At 41.3% G+C, this 19,430-nt stretch overlaps 1 protein-coding gene across 4 annotated transcripts in view; it reads right to left on the minus strand.

Annotated features, from left to right (window-relative positions):
* The window catches only part of LOC126334765 (uncharacterized), a 1,160,035-nt gene that overhangs the window by 105,715 nt on the left and 1,034,890 nt on the right, over positions 1–19,430 (minus strand). For all 4 annotated transcript variants that reach the window (XM_049997344.1, XM_049997343.1, XM_049997345.1 and 1 more), the window contains one exon: positions 8,562–8,848. In XM_049997344.1, coding sequence (XP_049853301.1) covers positions 8,562–8,848 — 287 coding nt within the window. The remainder of the gene's footprint in view (positions 1–8,561; positions 8,849–19,430) is intronic.

Raw genomic sequence — 19,430 nt, forward strand, 5'->3', positions numbered from 1 at the left:
ATCACTGGCTGCGCTGTGGACGTGGGGAGAGAGATGGCGGAGTTTTGAAATCTGTAAGAATTGGTGTCATGAACTGAGATTATATATATATATATATATATATATATATATATATATATATATAATGACTATTAAGGTAAGTTAGTGCCTTCAGTAGTTTGAATCTTTTATATACCTGGCAGTAGTGGCGCTCGCTGTATTGCAGTAGCTTGAGTAACGAAGATTTTTGTGAGGTAAGTGATTTGTGAAACGTATAGGTTTATGTTAGTCAGGGCCATTCTTTCGTAGGGATTTTTGGAAGTCAGATTGCGTTGCGCCAAAAATATTGTGTTTCAGTTTAAGCACAGTCTTGTATAATTGTTCAAAGGGGACGTTTCAGTTGGAGCAGCGATTTTCTTTGGACATCGCTGCACTTTCGGATGTTACACTTTGACGACAGTATGTATAATGAAATATTTAAATTACATTCATTATTACACAAGTAACATGTATTAATTATTGCAAAATTAACATGTCCTGTCTACAAAGTCTAAAAATGTAAATAGCACATGTTAGTTTTGCAATAAGTAATACATGTTACGCAGATTAGTGGTGACAGTATTCATTAAGTAGTTGTGTTAAAGACCCTTGCTAGTAATCGAAGGCACCTTAAGCGATGTGGACTACACGAACATTACTGCCGACCAACTGCACCCCTTCACGTTTGACGTCTTCCCTGACGGCGGTGGTGTCTTCCAGCAGTATAACTGCCTGTGTTTCTAGGTCAGAAAAGTATTACACGTTGTAAAACAGGTGGTCATAATGTTTTGGCTGCTCAGTGTATTTGAAATTGTGATTGGAAACTGCTCAGACTAGAGCGCCAACAAGCGGATGCATCGTCCTATATCAGAGGGCGATGTTTTCAGTATGACAAGGTATGATTTACTGAACTGATGAGACACTGTTTTAACGACTACATAGTATATTACGTGCTGTTATTTTAACACACGAGAATCTTTTCTGATTATTTCTGCTTGTTTGTTAGCATCAGGGCGAAGAGGTAAAGAAAATAAGCACAAAGCAAAGAAAAAAAAAACCTTTAGAAGTACGCAATTGAAACAACTGCAGCAAATGACCTCGTACGACTTTACTTTTCTCTCCTTTTTTTTTATTCCACCCGGTTCTACTGTGTGCTTATTGTAATACTAATTTGTATGGGGCATTTGAACACAGATTAAACGAGGAACTGTTCGCCACTCTTGGAATGCACTCAACATAACCGTCAGCATGGGAAAGTCAGCACCTCCCTTCATGTTAGACATCCAGTAACACGTATGTGTAGAGCAGGTTGCCTGCATCCAGACTGAATGAGACGTGAGCGAGTGCAAGCAGCTCAATATGGATGAAAGATTTGTAAGCGACTTGGTTGAGAGTGGTATTACAGCTAAACTGTGATGCAACTGATTTTAGCCGATTTGAAGATGAGCTTAAGTCTGTGGTTGTTGCTTCCAGTACGGTATTGATGATTTTGTGCCCGGAGAAGCGAGTGAAATTTTAAGCCGTGCAAAAGTATTTTCATGACAAGAAACACAACTGTGTAAATCACGGTTCACGGGAGGTACATTACCGCGTTTTCTTCTATTTATTATGATATTTTGTAGCATCACACCAGCGCTGTAGGTTGTAATATACTGTCAACAGCGCAAAAATATGAAATGTTCAAATGGTTCAAATGGCTCTGAGCACTATGGGACTTAACATCTATGGTCATCAGTCCCCTAGAACTTAGAACTACTTAAACCTAACTAACCTAAGAACATCACATAACACCCAGCCATCACGAGACAGAGATAATCCCTGACCCCGCCGGGAATGGAACCCGGGAACCCGGGCGTGGGAAGCGAGAACGCTACCGCACGACCACGAGATGCGGGCAATATGAAATGTGTTATGAAGGCTAAGATAACTGAACAGACAATTTCTTTGCTTGAAAGCATGTTGAATTAATTACGAAATTGGATGGGAAAGCTGTCGTATAAGCCATATGAGGTACAGAAATTCTTAAATAAAATGGCTTCGATAATGGAACTGTATACGCTTCTCAAAAAAGTATTCACAATAGTAACAGACAGAGAAATCAGTTTTCTTCAGCAATTGCCTATAGATGCGTGACAGAGTGCCAGGAAACAGAAAGAAAATAAAGAAAGAGCACCATAATTAACGGAGTCTGATACTCGTTATGAGCTAATGTAGCTCATTTTCTGTATACCCAGGAGAAACCTCAGGTAGAATTGGAATCATAATTCAAAGAGAAACGGATGAAACTCGCCGAAAAATCTGCAGAGAGTCAGATGATATTTCAAACTAAGACAAGCTACATGCGTAAGATGTCTTTCAGGAATGTGTCTCTTCCCTCAAAACAAAATACGAGTATGTTGACACATAGTTAGGTCAGATGAAGTCCATAAAAATGACCTACATTCTAAGATATTGTATAGTATACGAATATGTATCTTAGCAACTAAAACTGGAAACCTGAAGCTCGCCTGCGGTATACCACCTAATTTAAAAATGCAACGAGAAACAGCCATCTACTGATATTACATAGGATACGATTTCACCTATATGCAGGCAGTCTACTGAAAGAGAGAACAAGCAAATCAGAATTAACAAAAAACAAACATATATATAAAAATAAAAATCAATTTACCGGACAAGAGATTACAAATTAAAACAAGTAGATAGGGAAACAGAGTGTGCAACAAGAAACTAGGTGGCTTTATACAGACGGTATACATGAAGGATTTCGTAAAAACAACACTGAATTTTATATTTGAAAACTTGTGCTATGTTTCGAAATTAATGTCCAAAATTCTGAAAAATTTTTCGTAATTTCTTTGTGTGACGTTTTACGTGAAAAGTCTAACAGTAAAATATAACTGTATACTTTTCCTACATTAACCAGTATCAATGGTCGGAAAGAGTGTGGAAATTTATTATTGCACAGAGTTCTGCAACAGCACACGGAATTCTGACTTCAAGGTCAAGTTATTCGCCTTTTTAACAAATTTTCGTAAAAGGAATGGTAAGTGTCATCGGGAATTTGGCATGTGTGTGACTTCTCACCATAATATGAAAAACGCCTTATGTGTCCTGAATAGGATTCAGAAACGTCAGAGTAACTCCCATAATCGTTAAACAAAAGTGTGCGTCAGGAGGAGCACGTTCAGAGAAGTAGTGACATTAACTGTGTGACATGTATGGTCAATGAAGGACATGTTTTAAGTGGATGTTATCAAAAGCAGTATGTAAAACTATGTGTGACTGACTTATCGTCTAACAGATTTTTCATTAATTGTGAGATATCATATTACTGCCATGCATTGCAAGTGGAGGTCGGAATGCAATCTGAATGTAAACTTGTTGACTGAGCATTTCCACAGTTAAATATAGAGGACACCTCCATAATTGTATAAGAATGAATACTGATTTTCAGCTGAAGTTATGTGAACGTGCGAAGATCCTTGCAAACAGAATATTATCAGCATGTTATGCTTTTCGAGTCCTGTCGTCAGTGAGTAATGGCAAATGTCTTTCAGTCACATACTACTCCTAAATTCACTCAGTACTCAGTTATGGAACGTTTTCCTGAGGAACAAATGTCCAAAATATGAACGTTTCCAAACTACAGAAAATTGTCATAAGGATAGTAACCACTGGGAAGATCTGTTCAAAACAATGGTGATTTCAATTGCAGCTAGCGCGTATATTTACCAGCAGTCGTGCACATCGAAAATAACATTAATAATTACTGCACAGGCAGGTCTATCCCTGACTATAGAATAATATCTAAGCTGAACTTACTTTTACCAAGAGAGGATAAACTTAAATCTCAAAACAGCATAGTTTATAAAGGAATTAATTGCCTATGGAAATTAAAGGTATCACTAAGAAGGCAATTTAAAAAAATCTCCTAAGTAATACAGAAAGGTGGAAGGAGTATATAGAGGGTCTATACAAGGGCGATGTACTTGAAAACAATATTATGGAAATGGAAGAGGATGTAGATGTAAATGAAATGAGAGATACGATACTGCGTGAAGAGTTTGACAGAGCACTGAAAGACCTGAGTCGAAACAAGGCCTCGGGAGTAGACAACATTCCATTAGAATTACTGACGGCCTTGGGAGAGTCAGTCCTGACAAAACTCTACCATCTGCTGAGCAAAATGTATGAGACAGGTGAAATACCCTCAGACTTCAAGAAGAATTTAGTAATTCAAATCCCAGAGAAAGCAGGTGTTGACAGATGTGAAAATTACCGAACTATCAGTTTAATAACTCACAGCTGCAAAATGCTAACGCGAATTCTTTACAGACGAATGGAAAAACTGGTAGAAGCAAAACCTCGGGGAAGATCAGTTTGGATTCCGTAGAAATGTTGGAACATGTGAGGCAACACTGACCTTACGACGTATCTTAGAAGAAAGATTAAGGAATGGCAAACCTACGTTTCTAGCATTTGTAGACTTAGAGAAAGCTATTCACAATGTTGACTAGAATACTCTCTTTCAAATTCTGAAAGTGGCAGGGGTAAAATACAGGGAGCGAAAGGCTATTAACAATTTGTACAGAAACCAGATGGCAGTTATAAGAGTCGAGGAACATGAAAGGGAAGTAGTGGTTGGGAAGGGAGTGAGACAGGGTTGTAGCTTCTCCCCGATGTTATTCAATCTGTATGTTGAGCAAGCAGTAAGGGAAACAAAAGAAAAAATCGGAGTAGGTATTAAAATCCATAGAAGAGAAATAAAAACTTTGAGGTTCGCCGGTGACATTGTAATTCTGTCAGAGACAGCAAAGGACTTGGAAGAGCAGTTGTACGGAATGGACAGTGTCTTGAAGGGAGGATATAAGATGAACATCAACAACAACAAAACGAGGATAATGGAATGTAGTCGAACTAAGTCGGGTGATGCTGGGGGAATTAGATTAGGAAATGAGATACTTAAAGTAATAATGGAGTTTTGCTATTTGGGGAGCAAATAACTGATGATGTACGAAGTAGAGAGGATGTAAAATGTAGACTGGCAATGGCAAGGAGAGCGTTTCTGAAGAAAAGAAATTAGTTAACGTCGAGTACAGATTTAAGTATCAGAAAGTCGATTCTGAAAGTTTGAGTGTAGCCATGTATGGATGTGAAGCATGGACGATAAATAATTTGGACAAGAAGAGAATAGAATCTTTCGAAATGTGGTGCTACAGAAGAATGCTGAAGATTAGATGGGTAGGTCACATAACTAATGAAAAGGTACTGAATAGAATTAGGGAGCAGAGGAGTTTGTGGCACAACTTGACAAGAAGAAGGGACCGGTTGGTAGGACATGTTCTGAGGCATCATGGGATCACAAATTTAGCATTGGAGGACAGCGTGGTTTCTTCTTTTTTAATTTAGTATATTTATTATTTCTTGAAAACCTTATACCCAAAGCTATGCAATGTATAGTACCAATACCTCATCTTCTTTCTGAACTCAACTTTACATTAGGTATAGAGCGATGGCGCCTCAGATTAACAGGCTAAAAAATGGGAAGTTGCGATGTACAAAATGGAAACGAGACATAGTGGCTGTCGTCCTGATGTCAGCGGATAGTGTGTAGTAATATAAAATAAATTACTTGTACAGTCAAACGTCGGAAATTTCATTTAAACATTATTATATGACTGTGGCCCAAAAATTTGAAAATATTATGTATGTTAACTGTTAGTCACGTTGGATTTTTAGTCTGTTGCCAGCTGTCAAAACGATTACATTTATTGTGTGTATGAATGAATGCAAAAGAGAATCTGTATTTAGTTTAGCTATAACAGCGATATACAATGTAGCAAAGTTTTAAAAATGTTAAATACTGATTCAAGTGGGACTGAGTATGAATAAAACAAGGGATTACGGTCAAAGCAGATCGTAAAGACGTTGAATGCGACGAGCGGCTTCGACGCACCAGCACATCATCAACCGCCAAAATCATGAGTAAAGTGAAAATAATGAAACAGTGAAGGCCCTGGTGATGATGGCACAAAAAATGGTTAATGTCCAACAAATTTTTCGGGTGTTTAGAGTACGAAAATTGAGACGGAAAGATTTGTTAAAAAATTGTTGAATTTGGCACAAAAACAGCGACGAAAGCAAGTTGCTTAGGAGTAGCTACATGAAGGCAACAACGATGCAGAATTACTGAAACGTATGATAAATGGAGACGAAACATAGCTTTGCAGATATGACATCAAAAATAAGGCTCAGTCGGCCCAATGGAAGCATTCTAGATCGCCAAGATAGGAAAGCTCGACATGTGTGATAGGTGTGATGGTTATGCTCACTGTGGCCTTGTATTGACGGTATAGTGCATCACAACGTTGATGGCAGTTTGTGTTCAGCAATCTGAAGAAAAACATTCGGATTTGTGGTGAAATAGTCTATGGCTTTTGTATCACATAATGCACGTGATCACACTTCGTTACTTGTTAGTGAATTTGTGGCGAGAAACAATACTCTTTAGTCTCCATATTCGCCGGACATGTTTTTTGTATTCTCAAAAATAAAGAAAACTTTGAAGGGCCGTGGTTTTACAAGGATAGATGATATTGCAAATATATCTTTGAGAGAGCTAAAAGCTGTCTCAACGATCGAGTTACAGAAGTGTTTCGGTGATTGAATAAAGAGCATCGTATATATATATATATATATATGTAGTGGCAGGTTTAATAGTTATTAAAGGAAATAGGTAAGGGGATAACATGACGTAGACTAATACATGAACCTGCTTCCCGTTAAATTTTGAACATGCCTCGTGTAGTGAACGACGAAGACAAACTTGTAGTATGGAAGATATACAACACATTCTAAAAAGATAAGTATTCCAAATAATCCCACGAAAGTATTTGGAGACATTTCCGCCGATGAGGCTTTGTTAGAATCGTCACAGTGATGACCTTTTTCATTTAGAACACTACTGACTCAGTATGAGCGGTCATAACGCTGCAGACACCAGTAATTTTTAGAATTCTTATCTCCTCATGACGGGTAATAGCGGTGACTTTTCGGCGTAAAGGTGAAAAGGTATATTTTTTTAGTGTTGATTCAGCGCTGCTACGACATACATACTTGAGGCGCTTGTGTACTGTTGGGCACTATTTTGGAGGTCGGGCAACCGCAGCCAAAGTTGCACATGGTGAATGTCCGCACTGGCTGTTAAAATACTTCTACGAAAAAGTCACTATCGGTCTCACATCACTAGAATCGCATCTTCAGGTGACCTGTGCAAGGAAATAAAACATTACAGTGCTTTTAATAAAAGACGTGCACTACAATAAAGCCCCATTTAGAAGTGACAGCTGTGTACTCACAGTTTTTTTAAAAAGTCATAGTGCGGCAAAGTGATTAGTTAGAACCAAGTTATATCGTTCATCGTCAAGATAAAACCGATAACACTCTAAAAACGGTTGCATAGTATTAAACTGACTGTGACCGCGTGGCTCCTGTAAGCCGGATAAAACTATTTAAATTAAAACTCCCGTATAATTAGGGATACTAACTAAAAACTCCACATTAACGTGGCTTAATTTAGACAGAGACTTGAATGTCTTACCATATCACAGACAACAGAGAAGTGTAAGCTGTACTGATGGGTCGATATTACGAGTCACGTATGCGAGGTGATGCTAGCGACGGTCTCTGACCGGACTCATGCCATCTATGAATTGAAAGGTCAGGGTTCGCTTTACAGTGCGTGAAATTTACTTAAATTACGTGTTATGTGGACACTGCGATTCCTTTTTTTTTTAAACGGTTAAAAACTTCAGAATACAAATACAGTCCTGAAAAAACTCAACTAGTAACATGTGAGCAGTGCTCATTACGGCAACGAAGTTTGCTGGAACCGGTCATCACAATAAATACTTTACGATAGCTATCTCGCCTCTTTGAAGTTGTGCTTGTGTTTCGACGATAACACGAATTTTTTGAATGTCACATTACAGTACTTTTTAGAACTAGCAAGCGTATAGTGCATCCAAAGTCTTTCACGGCACATAAAAAAGTTCTTTTATGTCCAATTACGACAACTACGAACAAAATTAAAAAACCAGCCTTGCGAGAACAAGAAACACAACAAAGAGTAACAGCGTCCTCAGGGATGCATCTGTTAGGTGTATGGTTAGGCTAACTATTGTCTACATCGACAATTAAAATTGGATAGCAGACTTCTGTGGCGCAGCTCGGTCTGTTCAATGAGATAAATTTCGGGGAACTTTCTTGATAACCGATAATTTTACAACAACCTCTAAAATGTCTAAATGCACTTATTTCAATAGTGCAGCACTAATTCGAATGGAGGTTCGTAATCGAATGGTCTGTTTCATGTAGATGGGGGCTTAAAGCTGACGTTGAGCCCGAGTTGTTACTAACGGATGCCAATCTTCTTCCTGTCTGTCCTGCATTTCAGGAATCACAATCGCCACACTTTTTAATAACATTATGTTAACAGACAGTGCGGATGCTTTTTATTCGCCACAGTGACGGGTGCTTACCTGGTCCCGGAGACGATCTGCCACGTGCCGTCCTTGGCGCTGAGGTTGGCCGCCGGCGGCGGCAGGCGGGCCTCGAAGCCGGGGGGCACGCCTCCGCGGCCCTGCAGCCGCTCCGCCTCCACCACGACGGCTGCCGCCCCCGCCGCCCCCATCGACCCTGCGCCCACCGCTGCCACCCCCGCTCCTAGTCCAGCAGGGAGCGCCTCCGCCGCCGGCGGCACACCGCCCGGACCGGCGAGGATGTGCGCTACCTGCCCGTTGTCCAGGAAGCTGTAGTCCTCAGCCTGCTGGAACACACCACAACCACAACCATTCCTGTAGCACATGAGGCCTTCACGTCAACACTCTCGCTTAAGCTTACCAGCACTCATTTCTCTCAATCTACATCTAAATCTGCATAGACACTCCGCAATCCACCTTACGGCGCGTGGGTGGAGGTGCAACGTACCACTACTAGTCAGTTCTTTTCCTGTTCCGCTACCAAATGGGACAAGGGGAAAACCATTGCCCGTGTGTCTCCGTATGAGCTCTAATTTCTCGTATCTTATCTTCGTGGACTGCACCCGCCGTGTATGTTGCAGGCAACAAAATCGTTTTGCAGCCAGTTTCAAATGCCGGCTCTAAATTTTCTCAATAGCGTTCCTCGAAAAGAAAGTCGCGTTCCCTCCAGGGCTTCCCATTTGAGTTCCCGAAGCATTTCTATAACACTTACATGTTGTTCGAAACTACCAGCAACAAATGTAGCAGCCCGCTTCTAAATTACTGCACAACTATCTTCTTTCCAGATGAACCACACATTCCGAGAATTCTCCCAATAAACCAAAGTCGACCATTCGCCTTTCTTACCATAATCCTCACGTGCTCCCACCTTTTAATATCGCTTTGGAACGTTACTGTCAGATATTTGAACGACGTGACTGTGTCAAGCAGGACACTACTAATTCTGTAGCCGCGCGGGATTAGCCCAGCGGTCTCAGGCGCTGCAGTCATGGACTGTACGGCTAGTCCCGGCGGAGGTTCGAGTCCTCCCTCGGGCATGGGTGTGTGTGTTTGTACTTAGGATAATTTAGGTTAAGTAGTGTGTAAGATTAGGGACTGATGACCTTCGCATATAAGTCCCATAATATTTCATACACACACACACACACACACACACACACACACACACACACACACACACACTAATTCTGTTTCCCAATATTACGGGCTTGTTTTTCCTAGTCATAGGCATTAACTTGCGTTATTTCTACATTTAGAGTTACTTGTCAGTCCTCACACCAACTAGAAATTTTGTGTAAGTCATCTTGTATCCTCCTACAGCCACTCAAATTTGACACTTTACAGTACAATACAGCATCATCATCATCATCAAACAACCGCAGACTGCTGTCCACCCTGTCTGCCAAATCATTTGTGTACATAGAGAATAGCAACGGTCCTATCACACTTCCCTGGGGCATTCCTGACGATACCCTTGTCTCTGATGGACACTTGCCGTCGAGGACAACGCACTGGGGCCTATTACTTAAGAACTCTTCGAGTCACTCGCGTATGTGTGAACGTATTCCGTGTGCTCATACTATCTTTAAAAGGCTGCAGTGGGGCATTGTGTCACACGCTTTCCGGAAATCTATAAATATGGAATCTGCATGTTGGTTCAAATGGCTCTAAGCACTATGGGACTTAACATCTGAGGTCATCACTCCCATAGACTTAGAACTACTTACACCTAAATAACCTAAGGACATCACACACATCCATGACCAAGGCAGGATTCGAATCTGCAACCGTAGCAGCTGCGCGGTTCCGGGCTGAGGAGCCCAGAACCGCTCGGTCACAGCGGCCGGTTCTGCATGTTGTCTTTCATCCATACTTCGCAGTATATCATGTGAGAAAATGGCAAGCTGAATTTCACACGAGCGATGTTTTCTAAAACCATGCTTATTAGTGGACGTAAGCTTCTCGGTCTCAGGAAATTTATTTCATTCGAATTGAAAATATGTTCAAGAATTCCGCGGCAAACCGATGTCAGCGATATTGGTCTCTAATTTTGCGGGTCCGTTCTTTTCCCCATCGTGTACACAGGAGTCACTAGCGCCTTTTTCCAGTCGCTTGGGATTTCGCACTGGGTGAGAAATTCGCTATAAATGCAGACTAAGTAAGGGGCCAATGCCGTCGAGTACTCTTTCAAAAACCGCAATGGGGTTCCATCCGTATCTGGTAACGTATTTGTTTTCAACTCCTTCAGTTGCTTCTCTACGCCAGGGATGTTTATTATTATGTCGCCCATACGGAGTCTCACGCTTCATCACTTTGTTATACAGGTTGGATGTAAAGTCAGTAGTTATTTTTCATTTTGATTTTCCTAGAAAGTAGCATCATCTCGGTCTAGGGTATAATGACGTTGACTAGGTCGAGGTTTAGCATTTATGATTTCAGAGGTTCGAAGTGCGAAAACCAAAAAAATGGCTGGTTACTCACAGTAGCTGCTAGAAGTGAGATTGCCGCCAGGTATGACCTTCGGCGTTTGATGGTGCAAGTTCAGAGCTGTTGGACGCAAGAGCGATGTAGGAAATCAACGCTTACCTCCAGGGCAATAAAAAATTTCACAGGAATAAAAAAATTTCATAAGAAATTTGTGACAACTGGCAGTGTCAAAGATGCAAGTCGATCTGGAAGACTCTCAGCATCGAAATCGGAAGACAATGTGAATATTAAACTTCCTGGCAGATTAAAACTGTGTGCCCGACCGAGACCCGAACTCGGGACCTTTGCCTTTCGCGGGGAAGTGCTCTACCAACTGAGCTACCGAAGCACGACTCACGGACGGTACTCACAGCTTTTACTTCTGCCAGTATCCGTCTCCTACCTTCCAAACTTTACAGAAGCTCTTCTGCGAAACATGCAGAACTAGCACTCCTGAAAGAAAGGATACTGTGGAGACATGGCTTAGCCACAGCCTGGGGGATGTTTCCAGAATGAGATTTTCACTCTGCAGCGGAGTGTGCGCTGATATGAAACTTCCTGGCAGATTAAAACTGTGTGCCCGACCGAGACCCGAACTCGGGACCTTTGCCTTTCGCGGGCAAGTGCTCTACCAACTGAGCTACCGAAGCACGACTCACGGACGGTACTCACAGCTTTTACTTCTGCCAGTATCCGTCTCCTACCTTCCAAACTTTACAGAAGCTCTTCTGCGAAACATGCAGAACTAGCACTCCTGAAAGAAAGGATACTGTGGAGACATGGCTTAGCCACAGCCTGGGGGATGTTTCCAGAATGAGATTTTCACTCTGCAGCGGAGTGTGCGCTGATATGAAACTTCCTGGCAGATTAAAACTGTGTGCCCGACCGAGACCCGAACTCGGGACCTTTGCCTTTCGCGGGCAAGTGCTCTACCAACTGAGCTACCGAAGCACGACTCACGGACGGTACTCACAGCTTTTACTTCTGCCAGTATCCGTCTCCTACCTTCCAAACTTTACAGAAGCTCTTCTGCGAAACATGCAGAACTAGCACTCCTGAAAGAAAGGATACTGTGGAGACATGGCTTAGCCACAGCCTGGGGGATGTTTCCAGAATGAGATTTTCACTCTGCAGCGGAGTGTGCGCTGATATGAAACTTCCTGGCAGATTAAAACTGTGTGCCCGACCGAGACCCGAACTCGGGACCTTTGCCTTTCGCGGGCAAGTGCTCTACCAACTGAGCTACCGAAGCACGACTCACGGACGGTACTCACAGCTTTTACTTCTGCCAGTATCCGTCTCCTACCTTCCAAACTTTACAGAAGCTCTTCTGCGAAACATGCAGAACTAGCACTCCTGAAAGAAAGGATACTGTGGAGACATGGCTTAGCCACAGCCTGGGGGATGTTTCCAGAATGAGATTTTCACTCTGCAGCGGAGTGTGCGCTGATATGAAACTTCCTGGCAGATTAAAACTGTGTGCCCGACCGAGACCCGAACTCGGGACCTTTGCCTTTCGCGGGCAAGTGCTCTACCAACTGAGCTACCGAAGCACGACTCACGGACGGTACTCACAGCTTTTACTTCTGCCAGTATCCGTCTCCTACCTTTCAAACTTTACAGAAGCTCTTCTGCGAAACATGCAGAACTAGCACTCCTGAAAGGTCCCGAGTTCGGGTCTCGGTCGGGCACACAGTTTTAATCTGCCAGGAAGTTTCATATCAGCGCACACTCCGCTGCAGAGTGAAAATCTCATTCTGGAAACATCCCCCAGGCTGTGGCTAAGCCATGTCTCCACAGTATCCTTTCTTTCAGGAGTGCTAGTTCTGCATGTTTCGCAGAAGAGCTTCTGTAAAGTTTGGAAGGTAGGAGACGGATACTGGCAGAAGTAAAAGCTGTGAGTACCGTCCGTGAGTCGTGCTTCGGTAGCTCAGTTGGTAGAGCACTTGCCCGCGAAAGGCAAAGGTCCCGAGTTCGGGTCTCGGTCGGGCACACAGTTTTAATCTGCCAGGAAGTTTCATATCAGCGCACACTCCGCTGCAGAGTGAAAATCTCATTCTGGAATGTGAATATTTTCAGCACATCTGTGAACAGAGCCCTTTATAAAGTCAACAAGACAAGCAGCTAGGAAAACGGGATTGTCAAGTCACGCGGAAACTACCATTGAACGAGTGATTTAGATTTTAGACGCAGGAAACCACAACTGTTCGACGGGAACTGCGACAGAAGAATGGAATTTTCAGAGATTATGCTTGATTGAGGAGACGGTTATACCTATCTGTACGACAATATCCTGTGACCTACCGAAGCGGTGTTTCACTCTGGAGGTTTTGTGAACCGACGCAGCTGATATTATTGGTCAAATTAGGATCCAGACGCATAGAAAAGTACAGAAACGATAAGATTAGATACGACAGGAAGCATAAATGTCAGGTTGTTTTACTTTCCTTGAATGGGTGGCTGCAGAAGTTGCGTTGGGCAATTGTAGACAAGTTGGGATGTTTTTGTACTGGACTGGCAGCTTACCAGGAATGGAAACGGTAGTGTTACTGGAATCAAGTTGGCAATGATACAAGGAGATATTAAGTGTGGGTGAGTTAAATGAGTGAGATTATAATTTTAATTCTCTTTAATCCCTGATTGCAAATATTCGTCAATTGTAGTATGTGACGACCATGATGTCATACGTATATGACCATCTCGCTATATTGCCATAATTGGTTTTATTCTGTGAAATTTTTTACATATCGACGTTCAGGTGTGAAGATGGTCACCACAGACCAAAATCGATTGCCACAACTCCCTTTTTTTTTTTTAAAAAAAAAAGGAAGAAAAAAGATGCAGTAAAGTAGGTGGTGTGCATGGTGTTCATGGATTTGAAGGACGTTGGACAGAATTAGAATGAGGATGTTATCCAGGCCACATTGGCATACGAGAGTAATCTTATTACGGCTTTGTAGTGCCCGAAATAGATAGAAGGATTCAGTCCCCATGTTGAGCCGATTGGTGCTTCTGGTCCATTGTTTGATTCATAATGCTTGAATAGCAGGTGGAGTCGATACGTTCGTCTAGAGTTGAGAGTTCATGCGAATCCTATATTACGTATACCACAGAACAAAATGTAGTATTTTGTGGTCCACTTCTCCTAGCATTATTACTGAGACTGAACCTGCTCTCAGAAAACTGTAGTGGACTATTCAGCTTGTACTAACAACAAGGTCCAGTAAGAGCAGGTAACATAAATTAACTCACTTCAACGCGAGAAACATTTCCTGGAACGTTAAAGTCTTTATTACGTAACTGAGTGGCGAAATAGAGGTGATCTCCCTCTACCCCATCATTGAGTGGGGCCTCATTGGTAACAACGTCTGACACCTACATCTAGATATGTGAGGCTGTAATGCATGTGGTTCGCGTCCATGTGCTTCTGGTGACCCGCTCCGCAAACCACTGCGCAGTTCGTGGCGGAAGACACCTCACAACAGAGTCAGCGAAATTTTACTCTAATCCATTCGCGTATTGAGTGAAATAGTGCATTCATCTTACCTGATATCGATATTACGTATTCTTTCCATTTCACTGCGTCTGTAATTTTATTATTGGGTGCTATTGGGTTCTTTCTCTTTATTGTCGGCATTTCTTTGTAACTGTCCATATTCGAAAAAGTTCAAAGAAGGGCAGCACGTTTTGTATTATAGTGTCACTGAAATGATACAGGATTTGTGATGGACATCATTAAAACAAAGGCGTTTTTCATTGCGGAATAAACTTCTCACGAAATTTCAAACTTTCTCCTCCAAATGCGAAAATATTTTGTTGACGCCGACCTAGATAGGGAGAAACGATCAGCATGATAAAATAAGGGAAATCAGAGCTCGTACGGAAATATATAAGAGTTCGTTTTTTCAGCGTGCTATACAAAATTGGAATAACAGACAACTGTGAAAGTGGTTCGATGAACCCTCTACCAGGCACTTAAATGTGATTTGCAGAGTATCAATGTAGATGTAGATGTAAACGCAGAAGGATTAATTTTGTACAAGTCTTTTTACAATTTTTTACAGTCGTCCAACGACGGTTCTTTTTCGAAAATAGCATCATCATCAGCGGACAATCTTACAGTGCTGTCTGACAAATCGTTTATGTATACGGAGGACATAAAGGTCCTGTTACACTTTCCTGATTCACAGCCGAGGTTACTTCCTCTTCTGTTGATCGTCTGCCATCCAGTATGATATACTGATTTCTATATTTGTATCGATCCACTCCGTTACCTGCAAAAATACTCTATATGACCTATTTGAAGTAAACTATGCGGTACGTACCCGTCGCCGCTCGGAAATCTGGGAAGACAGAAGCTACCTGTTTAACGGCGTCTGCTATTTTCGGAATATGTTGTACGATTAAAGTGAGCTGTCATTCATTCGAGTTGTTTTCCACGAAAACGGAAGCTTCTTTTCCTCCAGTAACGTCGTAATGTAGATAAGATTAATTTTGAATTACGGGTGAGTCGGCTTTGCATTGGTCTGATGTGAAACCCCTAGACTGTGCTTTGGGACAAAATACAGAGAAATGAGACGGAGTTCACACACGAGTGTAAGACACTGGTTGATGCGGTCGATGCTTTGAGCTGACGTGAAGCAATTGCGACAAATCACATCAGTACACAAAAAAAGAGTAACCCGCTTAACTATTAATCCACATCAATGATACTATTTGCAGCTGGGTTTTGGATCACTCTGTTATCGAACATTATGAAATACTTCGAGAAAAACGATTTATTGATACATAGCCAGCGCGGATCCAGAAAACATCGATCTTGTGAAACATAACTGGCTCATTATTCATACGGAATAATAAATATCATCGAAAGTGCTCTCTTAAGAAAGAAACATTCTCTTATGGCTGGCAACATTCACGTAAAATACTATATTATGTTCTTGTGGTACACCTGTTGTTCTCAGACTTACACTTAAAGCATCAATTCCACAAGGTATCTTTCCCGACAGACCGAACTATGCAGTTGTTAGTCACAACAAAAAAAGTTGTATCATAAGTAATGGTAAGTATCGATCTGTTCGGCTGTGAAACACAATTAACTCTTCATCCTTAAGAAGTAATGAGTGCTGTCGATATGAAATCTCAAGTTGATCCTGTATTTCTAAATTTCAACTGGTTTGACATCTTTTCTCACAAGCGTCTTCTAATCAAATGGCATTGCTATGGAGTATCGTCTCAGTTGTGCGACTGGATTAGCGATTTCATGTGAGAATGGATATAGTTCGTAATAACTGACAGAAAATCATGGACTAAAACAGAAGTGCTTTTTGGCGTTCTCCAAGGAAGCATTGAAGGCCTTCTGCTAGTCTCAGTTTGTAAGGGCCTACACGTTTTAGCAAACGAACTGAGCAGCCGTTTGAGATTGTTTGATGCAGTGGATAGCCCGATGAACTCGCATTCGGGAGGACGAGGGTTCAAACCTGCGTCCAACCATTCAGGTTTAGCATTCCGTTATTTCCATAAATCTCTCCAGGCAAATACCCAGATGGTTACTTTGAAAGGGTACGGCCAACTTCTTTCCCTCCCTTAAAACAAAAAGACAATCAGATCTTTTGCTCAGTCTCAAAGACCTTGCTGTCGACGGGATGTTAAATCCTAGTGTTCCTTCCTTCTTAGATTGTTTGCAGATGTTTCTGTAGCTTAACGTCTAGGAAACTCGCAAGAAGATAAATAACAAAATTATTTGCACTAGATATTTTCATATGTGAAAAGTATCCATTGACCCTGAACAGCAAGAAAGGTAAGGTCATCCACACGAAAAAAAAAGTAAAAATCACGTTGAAGTTCTCTTACGGAATAAATCACACAAATTTAAATGTTATCGGCACAAACAAATACCTAGGGATTACAACTACGTACAACTGATTCTGGAACTATCACATACGTCATGTTGTGAGGAAGGTATACCAAAGACTGGATCTTGTTGGCAGAAGATGCAACAGATCTGCAAAAGAGACCACCTAACTGAGATTGTCCGTTCTCTTTTGGAATATTGCTGTTTTATGGGATCCTCATAAGACAGAACTGACGGAGGACTTGGAAATAGTTCAAAGAAAGGCATCTCGTTTACTATTATAACAACACAGAGGTCAGAGTGGCACATATTTGAGAAACGAGTTGGGATTGAAATCATTAAAGAAAAGGCCGTTACGTTTCGGCGGGATTTATTCGGGAAATTTCGATCACCAACTTTTTCTTTCGAATGCCAAAATATTTTGTTGACCCTCACGTACACAGAGAGAAAATACCTTAATGAAAAAAAATTAGCGAAGTCAGATCCCGCACACAAAGATTCAGGCGTTCTTCTTTCCCACACGCTATTCGGAACTTGAACTGTTGAGAAATAGTCTGAAAGTGATTTATGAACCCCTTCCAAGCACGTAAATGTGCACCGCAGAGTAGTCATAGATTCCAGATACTGAATCCGTTGGCCTGCAGGAAAGGAAGTGGGCAGTCGTGACTGCATGAGATGTGACGCTGACCCAAGTCGGCTGAAGTATGTAAACGGCAAACAATGACGCCACTCAAAACACATAAGCCAATGACGTTGCCTAGTAACCGCCGTTGTTCCTAGGATTACGAACTGCCAGAGCTCACAATTACTGACTACACGGCTGGTTACCAGCGTGAGCTACGACATTTTTCGCAAATTGTTTTGTGAATAAATATTTGAAAAGATTGTTAGTGATGACAACGCATACCAACTGTAAGTAGAGATTAACTTAATTTTGATCTAGTATGACACTGAAACCATTCATAGACTTATTGGTAATTTCCAAGAATAATTACCTATCGAAGTTGCGGGGTCCAAACGATACATATCGTACGTGCGGTCGTAAATCGATCATGCGACTCTGGTGGCGGGCGTTGTGATCAATTATTTGTGATCGTCAATTTTATCTGTTTTCCGTCGTTTCCTTACTTGCTCTAAATTACATACCTCCGCGAATTATTTGTGAGTTGCTAGGGAATAAAAAAAATGGTTCAAATGGCTCTGAGCACTATGGGACTTAACTTCTGAGGTCATCAGTCACCTAGAACTTAGAAATACTTAAACCTAACTAACCTTTAAAGACATCACAAACATCCATGCCCGAGGCAGGATTCGAACCTGCAACCGTAGCGGTCGCGCGGTTCCAAACTGTAGCGCCTAGAACCGCTCGGCCACTCAGCCGGCCGCTAGGGAATCCTAGACGATTTATGTCGTTAGTGAGTGGGATGTCTGGTGTTCTTGACGTTTCTTCGGAGGATTCTCTCACATGTAAAAATCTAATTCCATGTTTATCCAGCGTAGAAAATTGTTCGACTTTTGTTGTAAATATGGAGTGCTACCGGACGAGGAAAGAAGGGACTGTGAAGACTGTGGTGGTGCGAAGTGTGTAAAACTTCCCAAGAACAGTTTCCACGCTGAAATACCGTTTACAACTTCATTGCGGACAGTACGGAAAACGAACGAGTATCAGGAAGAATACTTGGTTCGACTATCCCAAATTATCCAGCCAGACTATCGTAATGGACTTTCACATGGTAACAACACCGACGACGAGTAAGGTAAGTCGTCTCCTTTGCAATTACAAATACTTCTGTAACGCTCTTCATTTGTCGTTGCTGTAGCGATTACCGTAAACATATTCATAATGCCCGCCACCAGAATCACATGATCGATTTATGATAGCATGCTCGTTATGTATCGTTTTGACCCCGCGACCTCTTGGAAATTACCCACTTCTTGTTCATAAATTATCTTGAGTACATACCAGTAAATGTTTAGCGAAGTCAGTATGTAAACTCAATGTCTGCAGGTAGGTACATCAATCTAACTTGTGAAATGTTCGAATGGAACAACATTCTTTTTTAGCTAAAATGATGTTGTTCTTATAAATGTAAGGATGTTTTATTACTAAAAACGCGTAAATTGATATTTTATGAGGAGTTACTTAATATAAACATAACTGTACTTGTATTTGTTTTTTGAGAGTTTATCACTTTAATTTCCACATCCTTTGTTGCAGGACTCTGCTGGTTATAAGCTTAACATCATGTCCGTTAAAAGTAATGTGTTAGCAACAGTAATAAATCTTTTAGTATATTTAAAAGAACCACAATAATCACAGATGTTAATTGACCACGTCTGGTGCAATCTAGTTGTCCAAGATTTAAAAAAAAAAAAAAAAAGAACGACTTGGGGTTTTCAGTACGACTGTCTTAGCTAATAAATTGATTCTGCCCCTAGATTAAGTATCTGAGTTATTTTGTATCCATTCTATTCCGTTTATCTAATTAGAATTGGGCACATATTATAACTGACGAAGTTCACGATACAGTTAAGTGACTTAATCATTT

This window comes from Schistocerca gregaria, chromosome 2 (genome assembly GCF_023897955.1).
Source record: "Schistocerca gregaria isolate iqSchGreg1 chromosome 2, iqSchGreg1.2, whole genome shotgun sequence".
Taxonomy (NCBI): domain Eukaryota; kingdom Metazoa; phylum Arthropoda; class Insecta; order Orthoptera; family Acrididae; genus Schistocerca; species Schistocerca gregaria.